Source organism: Palaemon carinicauda, chromosome 44, assembly GCF_036898095.1.
Source record: "Palaemon carinicauda isolate YSFRI2023 chromosome 44, ASM3689809v2, whole genome shotgun sequence".
Lineage (NCBI taxonomy): Eukaryota > Metazoa > Arthropoda > Malacostraca > Decapoda > Palaemonidae > Palaemon > Palaemon carinicauda.
The window spans coordinates 6,149,382-6,163,758 of NC_090768.1; the positions used below are offsets into that span (position 1 = coordinate 6,149,382).

A 14,377-nucleotide genomic window follows, 5' to 3' on the forward strand; every position below is an offset into this window, starting at 1 on the left:
GAAAAAACATGACTCAATTTACATTTATTTCGGGTGGTTTCAATGCTGACGACCGTGCTAGGCGGTATATCTTAACAATGCACAATTGCCAACGGTTATACTCGTATAAGCAGATGAGCAACTTGGTGGAGTAATGAGAGGTTTGGGTGTGGAGGAAATGTCCCCCTAAATCTCAATGAAGTCACTGGCAGCAGGGTGATGGATTGGGTTTCAGGCAAACAACAAACTGTCTCTTCGGCTTTTACTCTTGATGCCTGGTGGTTAATCTTACTAAAATTAGTATAAGACTGGCAGGGGTCACTTGCCTTAGATAGGCACTGTGCATCACAAAGAACTGGCTATCCTTTGATGTATGTAGCCAATGTATCCTCTATGGATTTAGTCAGTCATGGAAAGAGAAGATGACAGAATGGCCCCCAGTCTCGGGTGTAGCAGGGTGCTAAGAATCTTCCACTTCAAAAATACTAAAGAAAAATTGAAAAGTAATTGGAATGTTAGAACCATGAATCAGATTAGGAAGCTACAACAAGTAGGAAGTGAATTTATAAAACATTGTTTGGATATCTTGGCCCTAAGTGAAACACGTAAGGGGATTGTTAAGGAAACTTTAGACCAAGGCAATATATATATATATCTACTCAGGAAGATCAGGTGGAGTTGGAAGAGGAGTAGTAGGAATGATGATGAAACCAAGAACAGAAAAGCCATTAACTGAGTGGAGAGCTGTAAATAGTAGATTGTTACTAGCAAAGTTCAAATCAAAGCAGAGCAATATGAGTGTTATAGTTTGCTATGCCCCAACAAATGATTCCCCTGAAGAAAAGAAAGATGAATACTATGAAGAACCGCAGAGGGTAATAGATATATGAAAAATGTGATTGGCAACTTCAATGCTAAAGTTGGAAGAAATAATCAAAGGATAGAGAATGTGATGGGTGTCGAGGGTCTTGGCAAAGTTGCAAATGAAAATGGGGCACATTTCATAAGTTTCTGTTCAGTAAACAATTTTATCATTGGAGGTACTCTTTTTCAACACAAAAACAATCACAAGTATATTATGGACTTCACCATGTGGCAATTAAAAAAATCAGATAGATCACATTGCCATTAATGAAGAGAGAAGGAGGACTCTGAGAAATGTAAGAAGCTATAAAGGTGCATATATTGGTAGTGATCACCAGCTCTTCATTGCCACACTGAAATTAAAACTGAAAGCACCCAACAGAAAGATGGATAGAATACCTAGGTTTGATACAATTAAGCTTCTAGAAGAGCACAGATAAACATTTGCAATTGAATGCAGGAATCAATTTGCTGTCTAACAGACTTTAAGAGACGAAGAGCAGACAAACAAATCGTCTTTCTTTGAACTTAGTGATCAAAACATTTTGACTTTAGCTCGATACATTGTGGGTGCGAGCGCTTATGGAGTACCACTCGATTCTGGTCGTATTATAAATACATTTCTCCACAAATCAAAATAAAAGTAGGTATTGTTGGCAGGCATATGTTGAACGATAATTCATAAAATAATTTCATTACTATGTAATTTTTTTCCTAGGAGTTCTACATGTCATACTTTTGATAACTTGTGCATCATATTTAACCTTAATTTGCTTAATAGATTCTTTAGTGTAGCAAAAAAGTAGTATTGAGCTACAAACTAGTTGCCAGCTAGAAATTTTTAGCTAAACTCAGAAATAACGGGAGGGGGGGTATCACCTATGATGGTTACCTACCTGGAACAATCACTGCAATATTTTACTCAGGTGATGTGATACATAAAATAATGAGATTTTACTAAGACAGTTAATAACACCAGATGTAGTGGAACACTTACCTTCTATTGCCTCTTGACCATCCTTTCCATATCTCATCTGCTAGGTTTGGGTTTCAATGCCTCATATGATGGTTAATTAACTTTTATGTTGCAACTCACCAGTAAAAACCTTTTACTTTCTCCCCAAGTCTTTAACTACTTACAACTAACCCAATGAAGAAAAGAAAACAAGTGAATCACATGAACCTTTATTCCTGTCCTGCACAGCCCAAAGGGTTCTCTGAGTGAAACTGGAAACTTCTGTTTCACACCTTCCATCCTAATTTGTGATTTCAACACCATGTGATTGAGGGAGTTATGCAGAAACAAAAAGCTCTTTAACATGAAAAATTAGTTCACAAATGCTTGTCAGTTATCTATGTAGTGCCCACGGCCAACCCCTCATCTCTTGCAGTTTCACATCTAGCCTATATGAGTAATGAGGAGTACTTTGCACCTAACTATGAGTACACTGGGGTGTGTGAAAAATTCTTATTAAAGCTTTTGTCTAGTGACTGGTGATATTTGAGACCACAAATGTTGGGTCTGTATGATTAATAGGTTGCATATCTTTAAAGCTCAATGTTCATACTATGACATACAGATTCCACTTTCTTCATCTGCCAAGATATACCACATCAATCCCTTTAGTTCACTTTGCTTATAATGTACATCTTGAACACTACTATACTTGGGGAAGGAGATAAGTACGCCTTACCTGCAGCTTGTCCCAAGGGCATGTCAGAGTCATCACCCTTCTTTGGGTTACTGTCTGAGGAAGATAGAGAAGGAGCAAAAGCTTGAGTACCAGAGGGCAAGAAGTGAGTCGGTGAACTTCTTTGATTCCTAGGAAGACACCGAAGGCAAAGAATCTGCTTAGCATTCTTCCCCCTCCAGCTGTATTCTGACCACTGCAAAGATGGCCAATCCCTACACTATTCACAAGGGTATGACTGCACACAGTCATGCCCTTGCAAATGGGCAAAAAAGAATGAGCATCAACCTCAGTCTTCCTCACGAACCTACTGCACTTGCGGCTATGGATAACTGGGAAGGCTCACATGCTTTTACCTGGATTCTCCATGGCCAGTTAAGCTCAATCACTAAAAGAGAAAATTGAATAACAAAAGACAGCCAGGATTTATTAGCACTGACTGAATGTTAAAGTGTCTACTCAGTGTGTTGACAGGGGAGTGGGCTTCCCAGCCACTCAATAGTAACTAACAACTTGTTCAAAATTTTAACTGAATTTCAGTTTCGCTGAAATCACTCTCTCATTAATGGACAAAGGTTTGTTTTCATATAGGAACAAATGGTGATGCATCAGTAGGAAACAAGTAGATAGATTGTTTGTCTGAAGATACTGCAGCACATATTAAAGAGTTAGAGCCATCAGTATACTATATGTCGCATAATGAGGTAATTTTCTTTGAATATGTTCCTGGATATTGCTTAAGGTGATTTTTGTATAATTGTATTTCTTTAATATATAAAAAAGATGTATCATATTCTTACCTTGTTCATGATCCAACATGGAGGAAAATGAGATGGTTAATGAGGGTTCATCGTGAAGTTTGCATATTGTAATAGCCTATTCACTCTAACTGGAAATGGAGGTTACATTTGTTTATAAATAAATCATACTGACTGAAGGGATACTTTGTTGGAGAATTGGTGACTAAAATCTCCAAGACAATTCTCCTTGTTACAAAATCTTGAAGCAAGAACAATAGTGGCTGACCACTTCAGATAAAACTGAGCTATTTAGGGAAATATTAGATCCGAGGTAAGTAAAAATGTCTAATAGCTTTAAATACTGGTTATGGAATTTGCACATAAAAAGACAAATTTCACAGGATTTTACAAAAATCAACCAAAAACCTTTTCTCTTGTGCTTCTGTACAATATGCAAACGTAATTACTTTCATGGGTTATTTATATGAAAATACAAGGATTACTATAACCTAAAGTAAAAATGACAGAAGCCTACTAAATTTTTTTATTAATATAGTAATAACATATCAATTGGCTTCTTGTACCTTCTTTGACTTCTTCTTTTTCTTCTTTTCTCCATCAGCATTCCATCTTGGGTCTAGTCTCTGCTTTTTGGTAACTATTTCAGTATATTTTCGCTTCTGATAGCTGAAAAGAAAGACCTTTTTCACCATACAATTCTTAAAAGGATAATAATAAGCCCCTACTACAGCTATAACAGCAGTTTTGTTAATTCAAAAGCATGAGATGAAAAAATTGAGAGTAAATTTCTTATTCCTGATCTGGATATTGATCTCTGGCAATGTCGTTCAGTTAACTCTTTCTGTATGTTGCATATGATTTTTCATAATTCTGACCATCATTTGCATTTAGATATTCCCAGACTGTACCCTCTTGTATGTATTACTACAGTCAATTTATTTTAGCAAGGCAGATTTGCACAAACTTGCTAAAGGTGCCCTTTAAGTTCAGAGAAGTTTGCTAATAGCTGATTGGTTGGATGTATTTTTGTCCGAATACCATCATTGTTTTCAAATAATTACAAGTAATGTGAATCAAAACTTTTTTACTAACCTAAATTTCTCCATCAGATACAGTATAGGTTTTGTCAATAAATAATGTTAACGAATAAATATATTATAAAGTATTGTAAAGGTAAATCTAAATTTAATAACAACACCCGTCAAAGTCAACGGCAGGAGCTTGTTTTTGGATGCACGCTGCAAAATTTTGTCATTTTCTCATCAGACAAAACATGGGAAAGGTGTACACATCAATGTTGTCCCACCGTTATTGAAATGCATCTTGCCATAGAGCCTGAGGGTCCAGGACTGGAGCGGAAACTTTCTGTTCAGAGATGTTGCAAACAGGTCTACAGTCGGGGAACCCCACATAGTCAGGACTTTGTTGGCTATCTTACGATTCAAAGACCATTCGGAGCCTACTGTCTGAGTCGGTCTGCTCAAATTGTCCACGAGCATATTCCTCTTGTCGGGAATGAAGCGAGCTGATAAGAACACCGAATGATCTTCTGACAATCTGAGGATCTTTACTGCAAGATGGCATAGAGGTTGCGAAAAGGTACCGCCCTGTTTGTTTATATAAGCCACCACTGTGGTATTGTCGCTCTATCAACACCACAGAGTGACCTGCCAGAAACTGTTGAAACTGATGAAGAGCTAGAAAAGCTTCTCTCATCTCTAGAAGATTTATGTGCTGGTACCTTTCGGACTCTGACCAAAGGCTGGAGATTGTATGGTGCAGCAGGTGAGCCCTTGACCCTTCTTTTGATGCATCTGTGAAGAGCATCAAATCCGGAGGGGGAACGAAAAGATTCTGGCCCTGTCGAAGGTTTCCGTCTGCCATCCACCAATTCAAATCCGTCACCTAATCCTGAGTTATGGGAACTCAGGTGTCCGTTGGATCAGAGTGTTGGTTCCACACGGACTTCAGCTGCCATTACAGTGATCTTATCCTGAGGCGGCCTTTTGGAACAACACGGATGAGAGAGGTCAGATGGCCTAATAGGCTCAACCAACGAGAGGCCAGAAGAGCTTCTTTTCTGAGTAAGGGTGCAGCCACTTCCTTCAATCTGTGTACTCTTTCGTCTGATGGGAAGACTTTCTCTTTGATGGTGTCTATTATCATACCGAGGTATACCAGTCATTGAGAAGGTTGCAATAATGACTTCTCGTGATTTATCAGGATTCCCAGATCCTGACAAAACTCGAAAAGCATGTCTCGGTGACGAAGAAGGGTTGTCTCCAAGTCTGCTTGGATCAGCTATCTGAGAAGACGGAGGTCGTTCCTGTGAGCCTAAGATGACACTAGGGCAAACACTCTGGTGAATACTTGGATGAGCTGTCGTGAGACCGAAGCAAAGAACCTTGAACTGGTATGTCTTTTTCTCGTGTATAAATCTTAGATACTTCCTTGAAGACGGAGGGATTGGGATCTGGAAGTAAGCATCCTTCAGATCCAATGTGCACTAAAGTCCCTTGGACCGTGTCTGCCACCTCCATTCTGAACTGAGTCTGTTACACAAACTTGTTCAGAGGAGAGAGATTGATGACTGGTCTCCAACCTCCAGTTGCCTTTTTCACCACAAAAATTCAACTGTAGAAGCCTGGAGACCCGTCCGTAACCTCATGGAGAGCGCCTTTCTGCAGCATGGTCTGGACTTCGGCCCTGTGAGCCAGCTCCTTTGCCGATCCTTTCGCATAGAAGCTCATATGCACTGAATCCCAAGTCAGAGGAGGGAGAGATTGAATGAACGGGACGCGATACCCTAGGGCAATCACTTCAACCATCCAGAGTTCTGCCCCGTGAAGCTGCCACCTCTGCCAGCGGCGCTGTAGGTATCCTCCCACAGATTTTAGGTGAGGAGGAATGCCATTCCTAATGGGAGTGACCACCTCGGCCACCTCCCTTCTTTCCTCTGAAGGACTTGGTCCCTTTCTGGCCTTTGGATGGAAAGGGCCGGTTAGAGTCTGGAGGACCTAGAAGTTAACGAGTGAGAAGAGGAAGGAGCTTGCCGAGTCCGAGATGACTGGGAAGGTCTACCATAGGGCCTCGATGTCATGACTCTATGGAGGAGAGAATCGTTCGATGATTTCCTCCATCGCTCAGCAGCCTTCTCTATCTCTTCTGGAATGAAAAGAGAAGAACCCTCCAGGGTGGAGTTCCTCAACCGAGAGACTTCCACCTTCGACACCTGCTTGTGGAATTTCCTGATGACGGTATCCTTTCTCTTGAGTATGGCATTCATCCACAGGCTGACAACATAGTGCAACAAAAACTCAAAAGTTCGGGCACCCGACGACAGGAAAGACTCCAAAGTCTTCCTACCCATTTCCTTCGAAAAATCGTGGGAGTGGACCATGAAGCCCAAGGATCTTAACCATACATCTAGCCATGAAGCAACCTGCATGGCATACTTTCCGCCTCTCTCTATGTTCAGGAGCTCAACTGCCAAGAGGGAGGCCCTCAGAGAGGAAAGGGTTTGAGTCAGGAGGCCCTTCATTAGAGACTCTACTGAGAGGTCGAGGGACATGGTGGAATGAGATTCCTCTTCGATCTCGTAATACTGTACTTCTTTTATAAAACGAAAGGAAGTGGAAGGGATCAAGAGGAGGAACCTGCCCTCAAGGATCTGGAAGTTCCAGCTATCTGAGGGATGGATTTCCTTTCGGCAGCTGTTAAACCAGTAGACCAGGGCAAAGCGGCATTGGACCTGGAAGGCTTCTGGGTCTCGAATATTTCATCGATCACCATATCCTTCCCCTTCTGGATGGTGGAACCAGGAGTAGACAGCCTATTGATGGGCCTCATGCAAGCGAGGACCTGCCAAAAGGTGTGTTCTGACTCCCGTTTCTCTTGTTCAGAGTGATAGTTCAGACTGGTCGCCTTTAGAAGATTCTCGTCATAGGAATCCAAGGGGTCGTCCCCCTCCAGGCTCACATCCAGAGTCTGGGGTAGTTTAGGGTTGTCAACTGCATCAATAGAGGGGCCCGTCACAAAGGACCTTCTCTGTGCCTCAGCCATACGAGCTCCCCTGCCGCAACGTTCTTGGGTTTCGTCTTGGAGTCCTTTGATTCCCTACGTGCCAGATGTTCCTCCGCGGTCTTTGGAGGGGGAACTTGCAAGGTTATCGGGGCACCTGACAAAGCTTTAGCAGTAGAAGCTGAAGGCTCCTTCTCTGGAGGAAGTAAGGAAATCAGATGCTAGTCCAAAGGCACTACCTCAATCTCTTGAGGATTGAAGGGATGGAAGGTTGTTTCCCTGGCCGAACCTAAGTCTCTACTCGTCCTAGGGTGGATGATAACGGCATGAGGTGGAGTTACGCCTTTCATCTTCCTTTTCCGTCTCTTGGTTATGACCTCCCTTACCTTCACTGGAGTAAAGGGTAGAAGCTCGAGGACCTTCTGCACGCAATTGAGGTGTAGGTGATCTGCTGGCCTTGTCTGACGTAGATCTCCTTCTAGGGTCTTGGCTCCCAACGGACAAACTCGATGAGGGTTCCAAAGGAATCCTTGGGGTTGCCTTGACTGGAGCAATTGGAGGGTGTGGCAGTGGAGGAGCCACATTCAGAGACTTCAGCAGGGTGGTGAGAAAACTACTCACCCATGGAGGAAGTTCTGAACCTCTGGGCAAGCCCTGGGGTTCCCATAGAGGTCTAGGATGAGAATATCCCTTGGGGGGGACTCTAGCAGGAGCTTCAGTCGATATAGGGGATAATCGCTGAGGCAGGGGAACACATTCCTTTGAAGCACAAGGAATGTCCGGTGACTATTTCACATGTTTATTCTCAGGATATTAGCAATATAGAAACGGTTTTTTCTTTCTCTATGCTGCCGAGTTTTGGCTTTATTGTTCTTCATTTGACCTGATTCACATAATCTACCATTTTTGAACAGGCATACTACTTTTGTTTTTCATACAGTTCATTCACAATAATCTTTTTTGTGTCCATTCAGCCAAGGCCTGATAACAGAAGAGGGCAGACCGATATACTGAATCTCAAAAAGATAAAAAATACATTATTTGTGTAGTCTGTAAAACAAGGGATGATTCCTACTTTACATTTAACAACAAAAAAAGAAATATATTCCTGACATTAATGTACTAGATGGTCTCTCTAACAAATCCCAAACCCTACTGCACAGAATTCTTAGCAGAAGTAAATTTTCTTACCTAAGTGCTTCCTCATCATTCAAAATTTCTTCTGCCATAGTACGCTTTCGGTTCTTTTTGGGAATCCGTGATGAATAAAATTCAGCAGGGGAATCTTGAATTTTTCCCATCTGGAAGTACTTCGGCAAAACCTGTCGAAGAGCATAGAAATTATGAAAATCGGAGCAACAATTAAAAAAATCAAGACTATTAACAGAGAATAACCCAGATACATTGCATATTGCAGTAAAACTAAATACAAACCTTCAAATCTTTGTTCTTGAAAGGTCTCTTTGGATCCAATACTGGTCGCATCTGAAGGATTTCCAAGTCTTGTTTAAGTTCTTCAGTCATCTCAGGAGCTTTCATATCAGACCAGCCTTTACCTTTGTTCTTCTTTCGTTCCTTCTGTAAAGACACAATAATAATTTTTTTAATACCATGCTCTATAAAAAGTCTGCAAGCTAATACCCCATGCATAGTAAGCATTAAAAATTAAAACTCTACATCAAACAAATCCTGCCAAGAGAGTAATATTGGAATTATCTATCAAGTTCAATGTAGACTAGTGTTTATAACAATTTTTTTGTTTTTACCTCCTGACAGTGGGAACCTTAGTTACATTCAAGTTGACAATACCCGAATTCAAAAACAAGTCTATACAGTACAGTAAGTTTGAGAGTAAATCTGCATCTCACAAAATGAAAAATATTTCTTAATGATAATTGATGCGTTTCACCACCACTCCTAAAATTAAACTAATATGAGTGACAGATATGAAACATGATAAAATTCTTTCTGCTTAGCTGAAGTTTTTGTTTATGGTAAAATGTTTTCATCTGATCATGCCACATACAGTACTTCCCACAGAGGTATCCTGTGCTCCACACACTAAAGACTGTTTGTTCACCACAAGATACACTCTGAGATTGTAGTACATGATCACCCAAAAGCAATTCCTATGTCCCAGTGTATAGACTTGTTAACAACTCCAAAGCCACATACTGGCTCGAGTTTGGCCAATAAAGTGAGAACTTCTTTATCAATTAGACTACTGTATCCCTCTATATACAACACACCCGAAATTGTAAAATAATTATGCCTCAGCCACTACCCACTGTTGAGTTAAATACCTATTCATTGCCATTATCCCAAGACCCACAAAGGTTGATACATCCTGCCCACATAAGCATAACCTCCTCTATATGGAACTGGGAGAATGACCTTGTACTCCTTTGGTTTTGGATATGGTTGGGTGATGATGCATATTTAAAGACACTGATCAGGTCTGCCCTACCACCATTGATTAATTGACTTACTTGGGATTATCAAAGGATATAACAGTATCTATAATGAATTACTTAGACCTAACCTACTTAAGGTAACTGGCAAATAAAGGCAATCGTTAAAAAGATTTATCATTATTTGAAGTTTAAATTTTCGAATTAATCATACATATCTTTTAATACATCTGCCAAGAGGATTACAGAAAATCATTAAGTTCTTTGTTAAAATAAACTTTAAGGTACATGTTGATGGGTATCATGCAATAAACAGACTGTAAATTGGGACTAGATTGGTAATAATCTGTCTATTAAGGTAAAAGGCTTATTCACTGAACAGGAACTTGAAATACCAACCTTTCCCTGCATTTGGGATAGTTATAAAACTTAGCCAAATTAACTATATCCCTAATAGTTTAGTTTACTTTACAGTATTGAATAGTTTATCCTAAATATTAATTCAAAATAATCTTTTTAATAATCTGTATAAAAAGTTTTACTACACTGCTTTTCCGAACAACTACCTACTACATATGGACTCAAATGTGTATGAGATAGAGAGGCTTGTTCAAGCAAGTGAGCCACTAAACCCAACATTTACCTTATCAGAGAAAAAGATGAAATATATTACAGTAATGGTCTGCCTTGTTAGAGAATGGAGCCCCAGCCATCCAAACAAAATACAATCGAACTGAGCTTCATTTAATCACTTTTGTATTTTTCTATTACCAATTTACAGTGTATTTTAACAATTATTTTCATTTTGATTTTGTCATCAGCTGATCTGAAAGTGACCACAGCATATGGTGGAGTGGAAGCAGATATACGTCAGAGAGTGAATGAAGGATGCAAAGTGTTGGGGGCAGTTAAGGGAGTAGTAAAAAATAGAGGGCTGGGCATGAATGTAAAGAGAGTTCTGTATGAGAAAGTGATTGTACCAACTGTGATGTATGGATCGGAGTTGTGGGGAATGAAAGTGATGGAGAGACAGAAATTGAATGTGTTTGAGATGAAGTGTCTAAGGAGTATGGCTGGTGTATCTCGAGTAGATAGGGTTAGGAACGAAGTGGTGAGGGTGAGAACGGGTGTAAGAAATGAGTTAGCAGCTAGAGTGGATATGAATGTGTTGAGGTGGTTTGGCCATGTTGAGAGAATGGAAAATGTCTGTCTGTTAAAGAAGGTGATGAATGCAAGAGTTGATGGGAGAAGTACAAGAGGAAGGCCAAGGTTTGGGTGGATGGATGGAGTGAAGAAAGCTCTGGGTGATAGGAGGATAGATGTGAGAGAGGCAAGAGAGCATGCAAGAAATAGGAATGAAAGGCGAGCGATTGTGACGCAGTTCCGGTAGGCCCTGCTGCTTCCTCCGGTGCCTTAGATGACCGCTGAGGTAGCAGCAGTAGGGGATTCAGCATTATGAAGCTTCATCTGTGGTGAATAACAGGGGAGGGTGGGCTGGGGCACCCTAGCAGTACTAGCTGAACTCGGTTGAGTCCCTTGTCAGACTGGGAGGAACGTAGAGAGTAGAGGTCCCCTTTTTGTTTTGTTTCATTTGTTGATGTTGGCTACCCCCAAAAATTGGGGTAAGTGCCTTGGTATATGTATGTATGTATGTAAGAAATATGATGTCAAATTTAGCATTTTCACATAAGACATTCGCGAACAATTAACACGGGTATAACAAGAGTTGATTGTAGTAAGGCAAGTTAGCATTATGAAGTTTTTTATTTAAACCAAAAATATCGACAATACCAACCCTGCGCATTGCCCTGGCCTTCCGATTCGAAACAAAGTAAGGAGCTAACTCTGTTTTCTGCATGAACTCTGGTTTTAAGGTTGATGACTTCTTCAAAATTGTATCCAATTCCCCCTGAGCTGATTTCACAGCAACTTTTTCCTTTCCAGGGTCCAGCTGATCTGAGAGCTGATACCTAGAATAGAATTGCAGTTATTGATGCTGAAAATCATTAAAAATCAATATAATTTGTTTCACCTTTCAAGTGTATGAAATCAATGGCCCTATACTACATTATTACTTGGGCATTAGGTTGGTCAGGATAATACATTAAAGTTTCAATTTCAATTAATACAAAAATCAAGCCTACTTAAAAAACCTATGTTTGAAAGAGTTTTACTGTAGTCCTCTTTTTTACCAGTAATAAAAACAAAATCACTATCTACTGTCAATTTAAAAATATCTTTTAATACTAACTATTGAATAAAATCCATTTATTCAATTTTAGGACATTCATGACATTTAGTTTCATTCAACACTACATTAATTCAGCAGCTCTTTTCTACAAAGTGAGTTTCCATAGTTAAATCCAGGCCTGTTGCAAATGTTAGTGAACGCTTGATAATGTTTTTTCTCATATGTGTGCAATCAGTTCCCTGTTTAATACAAGAAATAAAACCCAAGTTTAGACTGAAACATATAGCATACTGTATAAATGTAGTAGGCATTATGAACAAAAATTTGGGTATATTTCTTGATAACAAAGTAATATCACAAACTTTAAAATATATGGGAGAAAAATGGCCGAAGACAGTTTAGTACAAGGTATATAGGGGTTCATTCAATATCTCAAAACTACAGTAACAGCATTAAAAATATATATATACAGTATTCTTTTTTATCTAACTAGTCTTATGTTACATAATTCATAACCTAACACAATCAAGAAAGTATAAAAGAAGCCTAAGTTCTACATACCAATTACATAATCTCTACAATAGAATTAATTATTTTCATGCTTACTCGAGATTTATGTGCTAGTATTTCTATAGACAAGTTTCAAAAACCACTACTAAACAATCTGCTTGATCATCATTTGCTATTTTAATTCCTCTAAAATTTATTATTGAAAACCACCCAGAAAACTATTAACCCAAAAACTTCCATTGCATGTAAAACACTTTTTGAATTAAAAAAATTGTGAAAATTCCTTTGTTTAAAAAAGGAATTTCAATAATAAAATTTGTTATCTCTATCCATGCCTGACATTCATGGGAGTGGATGAAGAAGGACTCGAACCTGAGTTCCTGGGTCTTGACCACAAAGTCAGGCACAAAACTGAAGAAAACCTCCTTCTGCCCCTAAGCATGGGTGACTACATAAGAGAGACTGTGCAACCTTCTCAAAAACTCAAACGGGGTACAAGTAAAAGTCTTGAGGACCAAGATCAAGTCCAATTCCGGTTGCCCGAGATCCTAGGTTGGGTAAGACTGCTTGAAGCTCCTCAAGTGCATAAACAACTCTGACAAAGTGGAAATGTCAATACCATACAGTTGATAGACCATGCTCAAGGCTGAACGGTAGGATTTGATAGACCATGCTCAAGGCCGAACGTTAGGATTTGATAGACCATGCTCAAGGCCAAGCAGTAGGATTTGACAGGAAGACAAGGAAATCCGCGACCTATGTTAGAGTTTCTTCGACCGGAAAAATATCCCTTATATAACACCAATCACAGAAGATGGCCCACTTAGCCTGGTAGACAGCTGTAGAGGACCACCAGAGATACCCACATATCTCCTGTGCAGTAACTCGCAAAAAGGGTTTCACTCGGAGGAGAAGCTGAATACTCTCCACTCGTTAAAGAGTCAAGGACTCCACCGTTTAGTGGTACCTCTGCCTGTGGGGCTGGCAGAGAAGTATGGGACACTGGGGTAGTTGTCTCAGGACCTTGAACAGAAGAGTAATCAGATTGGGATACCACTGTATGAGGCCATCTGAGTCATCCTGAGAGTCTTGATTACTGGCCAGATCAGGCTGAATAGTGGAAAGGTGTATATGTCCAGGTGATCTGATAGGTGTAGAAAGGCATCTTCTAACACTGCATATAGTACAGAACAGGAGAGCAGAACATGGCGAGCTTCCTGTTCAGCCAAGTGGCAAACAGGTCAATCACCGGGAAGCCCCACAAGGCAAGAAGCCTTTATGCTTTCCTACAATCTGTTCCAGGTGATTGAATGTGCCTGCTTGTACAGTACATTCCTCTTGCCTGAATGTACCTTGCTGACAACTCTACAGCATGAAACGCTGCCAAGATGTGCATCCGTTTTGTTGGCTCACAAAGAATACACGGTCTCTTGCTTATCGCTCATTTATACTCATTAATACTGGGATTTTAAGACCATCTCCAGTTTTTGTATGACACTTAGAAACAAACAGTATCCAATGTAAAGAAACTCAACAAACCTCCCTAAGTGGTAACCCTATGGTAAACCAACCCAAGTCAGTCATCCTTATAACAGTTGTTCATCTCACATTTTCCATACAAAAAAAATTAGTTAAACACATTCATACGATATTCCTAAACAGTGAACAAAATAAACTGATCACAAACCAGGACATTTATTCAAGAGGTAGGAGAAAACGTGACAGAAACAACTGTCTAGTGGAAGCATGCAATTTTAAAAAACTGAATTATTTATATAAAAATTTGAGGCTACTGGGGAGAGTTAAGCTTAACCCTGGCAGGTTAGCAAAAAGGGTTTTTCATACTCTTTCTTATGGTTGAACCTTTTAATTCCTTTGAAGGAATAGTACTGTACACTAATTCAAGGGAATAGTAATTGGAAAGATAAAGTTTTTTATTCTAATTCTAGA

The 14,377-nt window shown here is 39.8% G+C and overlaps 1 protein-coding gene across 1 annotated transcript in view; it reads right to left on the minus strand.

Moving 5' to 3' along the window:
* Nucleotides 1–3,803: 3,803 nt before the first annotated feature.
* Nucleotides 3,804–14,377, minus strand: part of LOC137634454 (U3 small nucleolar RNA-associated protein 6 homolog) — a 117,698-nt gene continuing 107,124 nt past the window's right edge. Inside the window, exons 15-18 of the mRNA XM_068366854.1 lie at nt 11,522–11,696; nt 8,750–8,893; nt 8,507–8,637; nt 3,804–3,961 (exon numbers count right to left, since the gene is read on the minus strand). Coding sequence (XP_068222955.1) covers nt 3,841–3,961; nt 8,507–8,637; nt 8,750–8,893; nt 11,522–11,696 — 571 coding nt within the window. The 3' untranslated portion in view covers nt 3,804–3,840. The remainder of the gene's footprint in view (nt 3,962–8,506; nt 8,638–8,749; nt 8,894–11,521; nt 11,697–14,377) is intronic.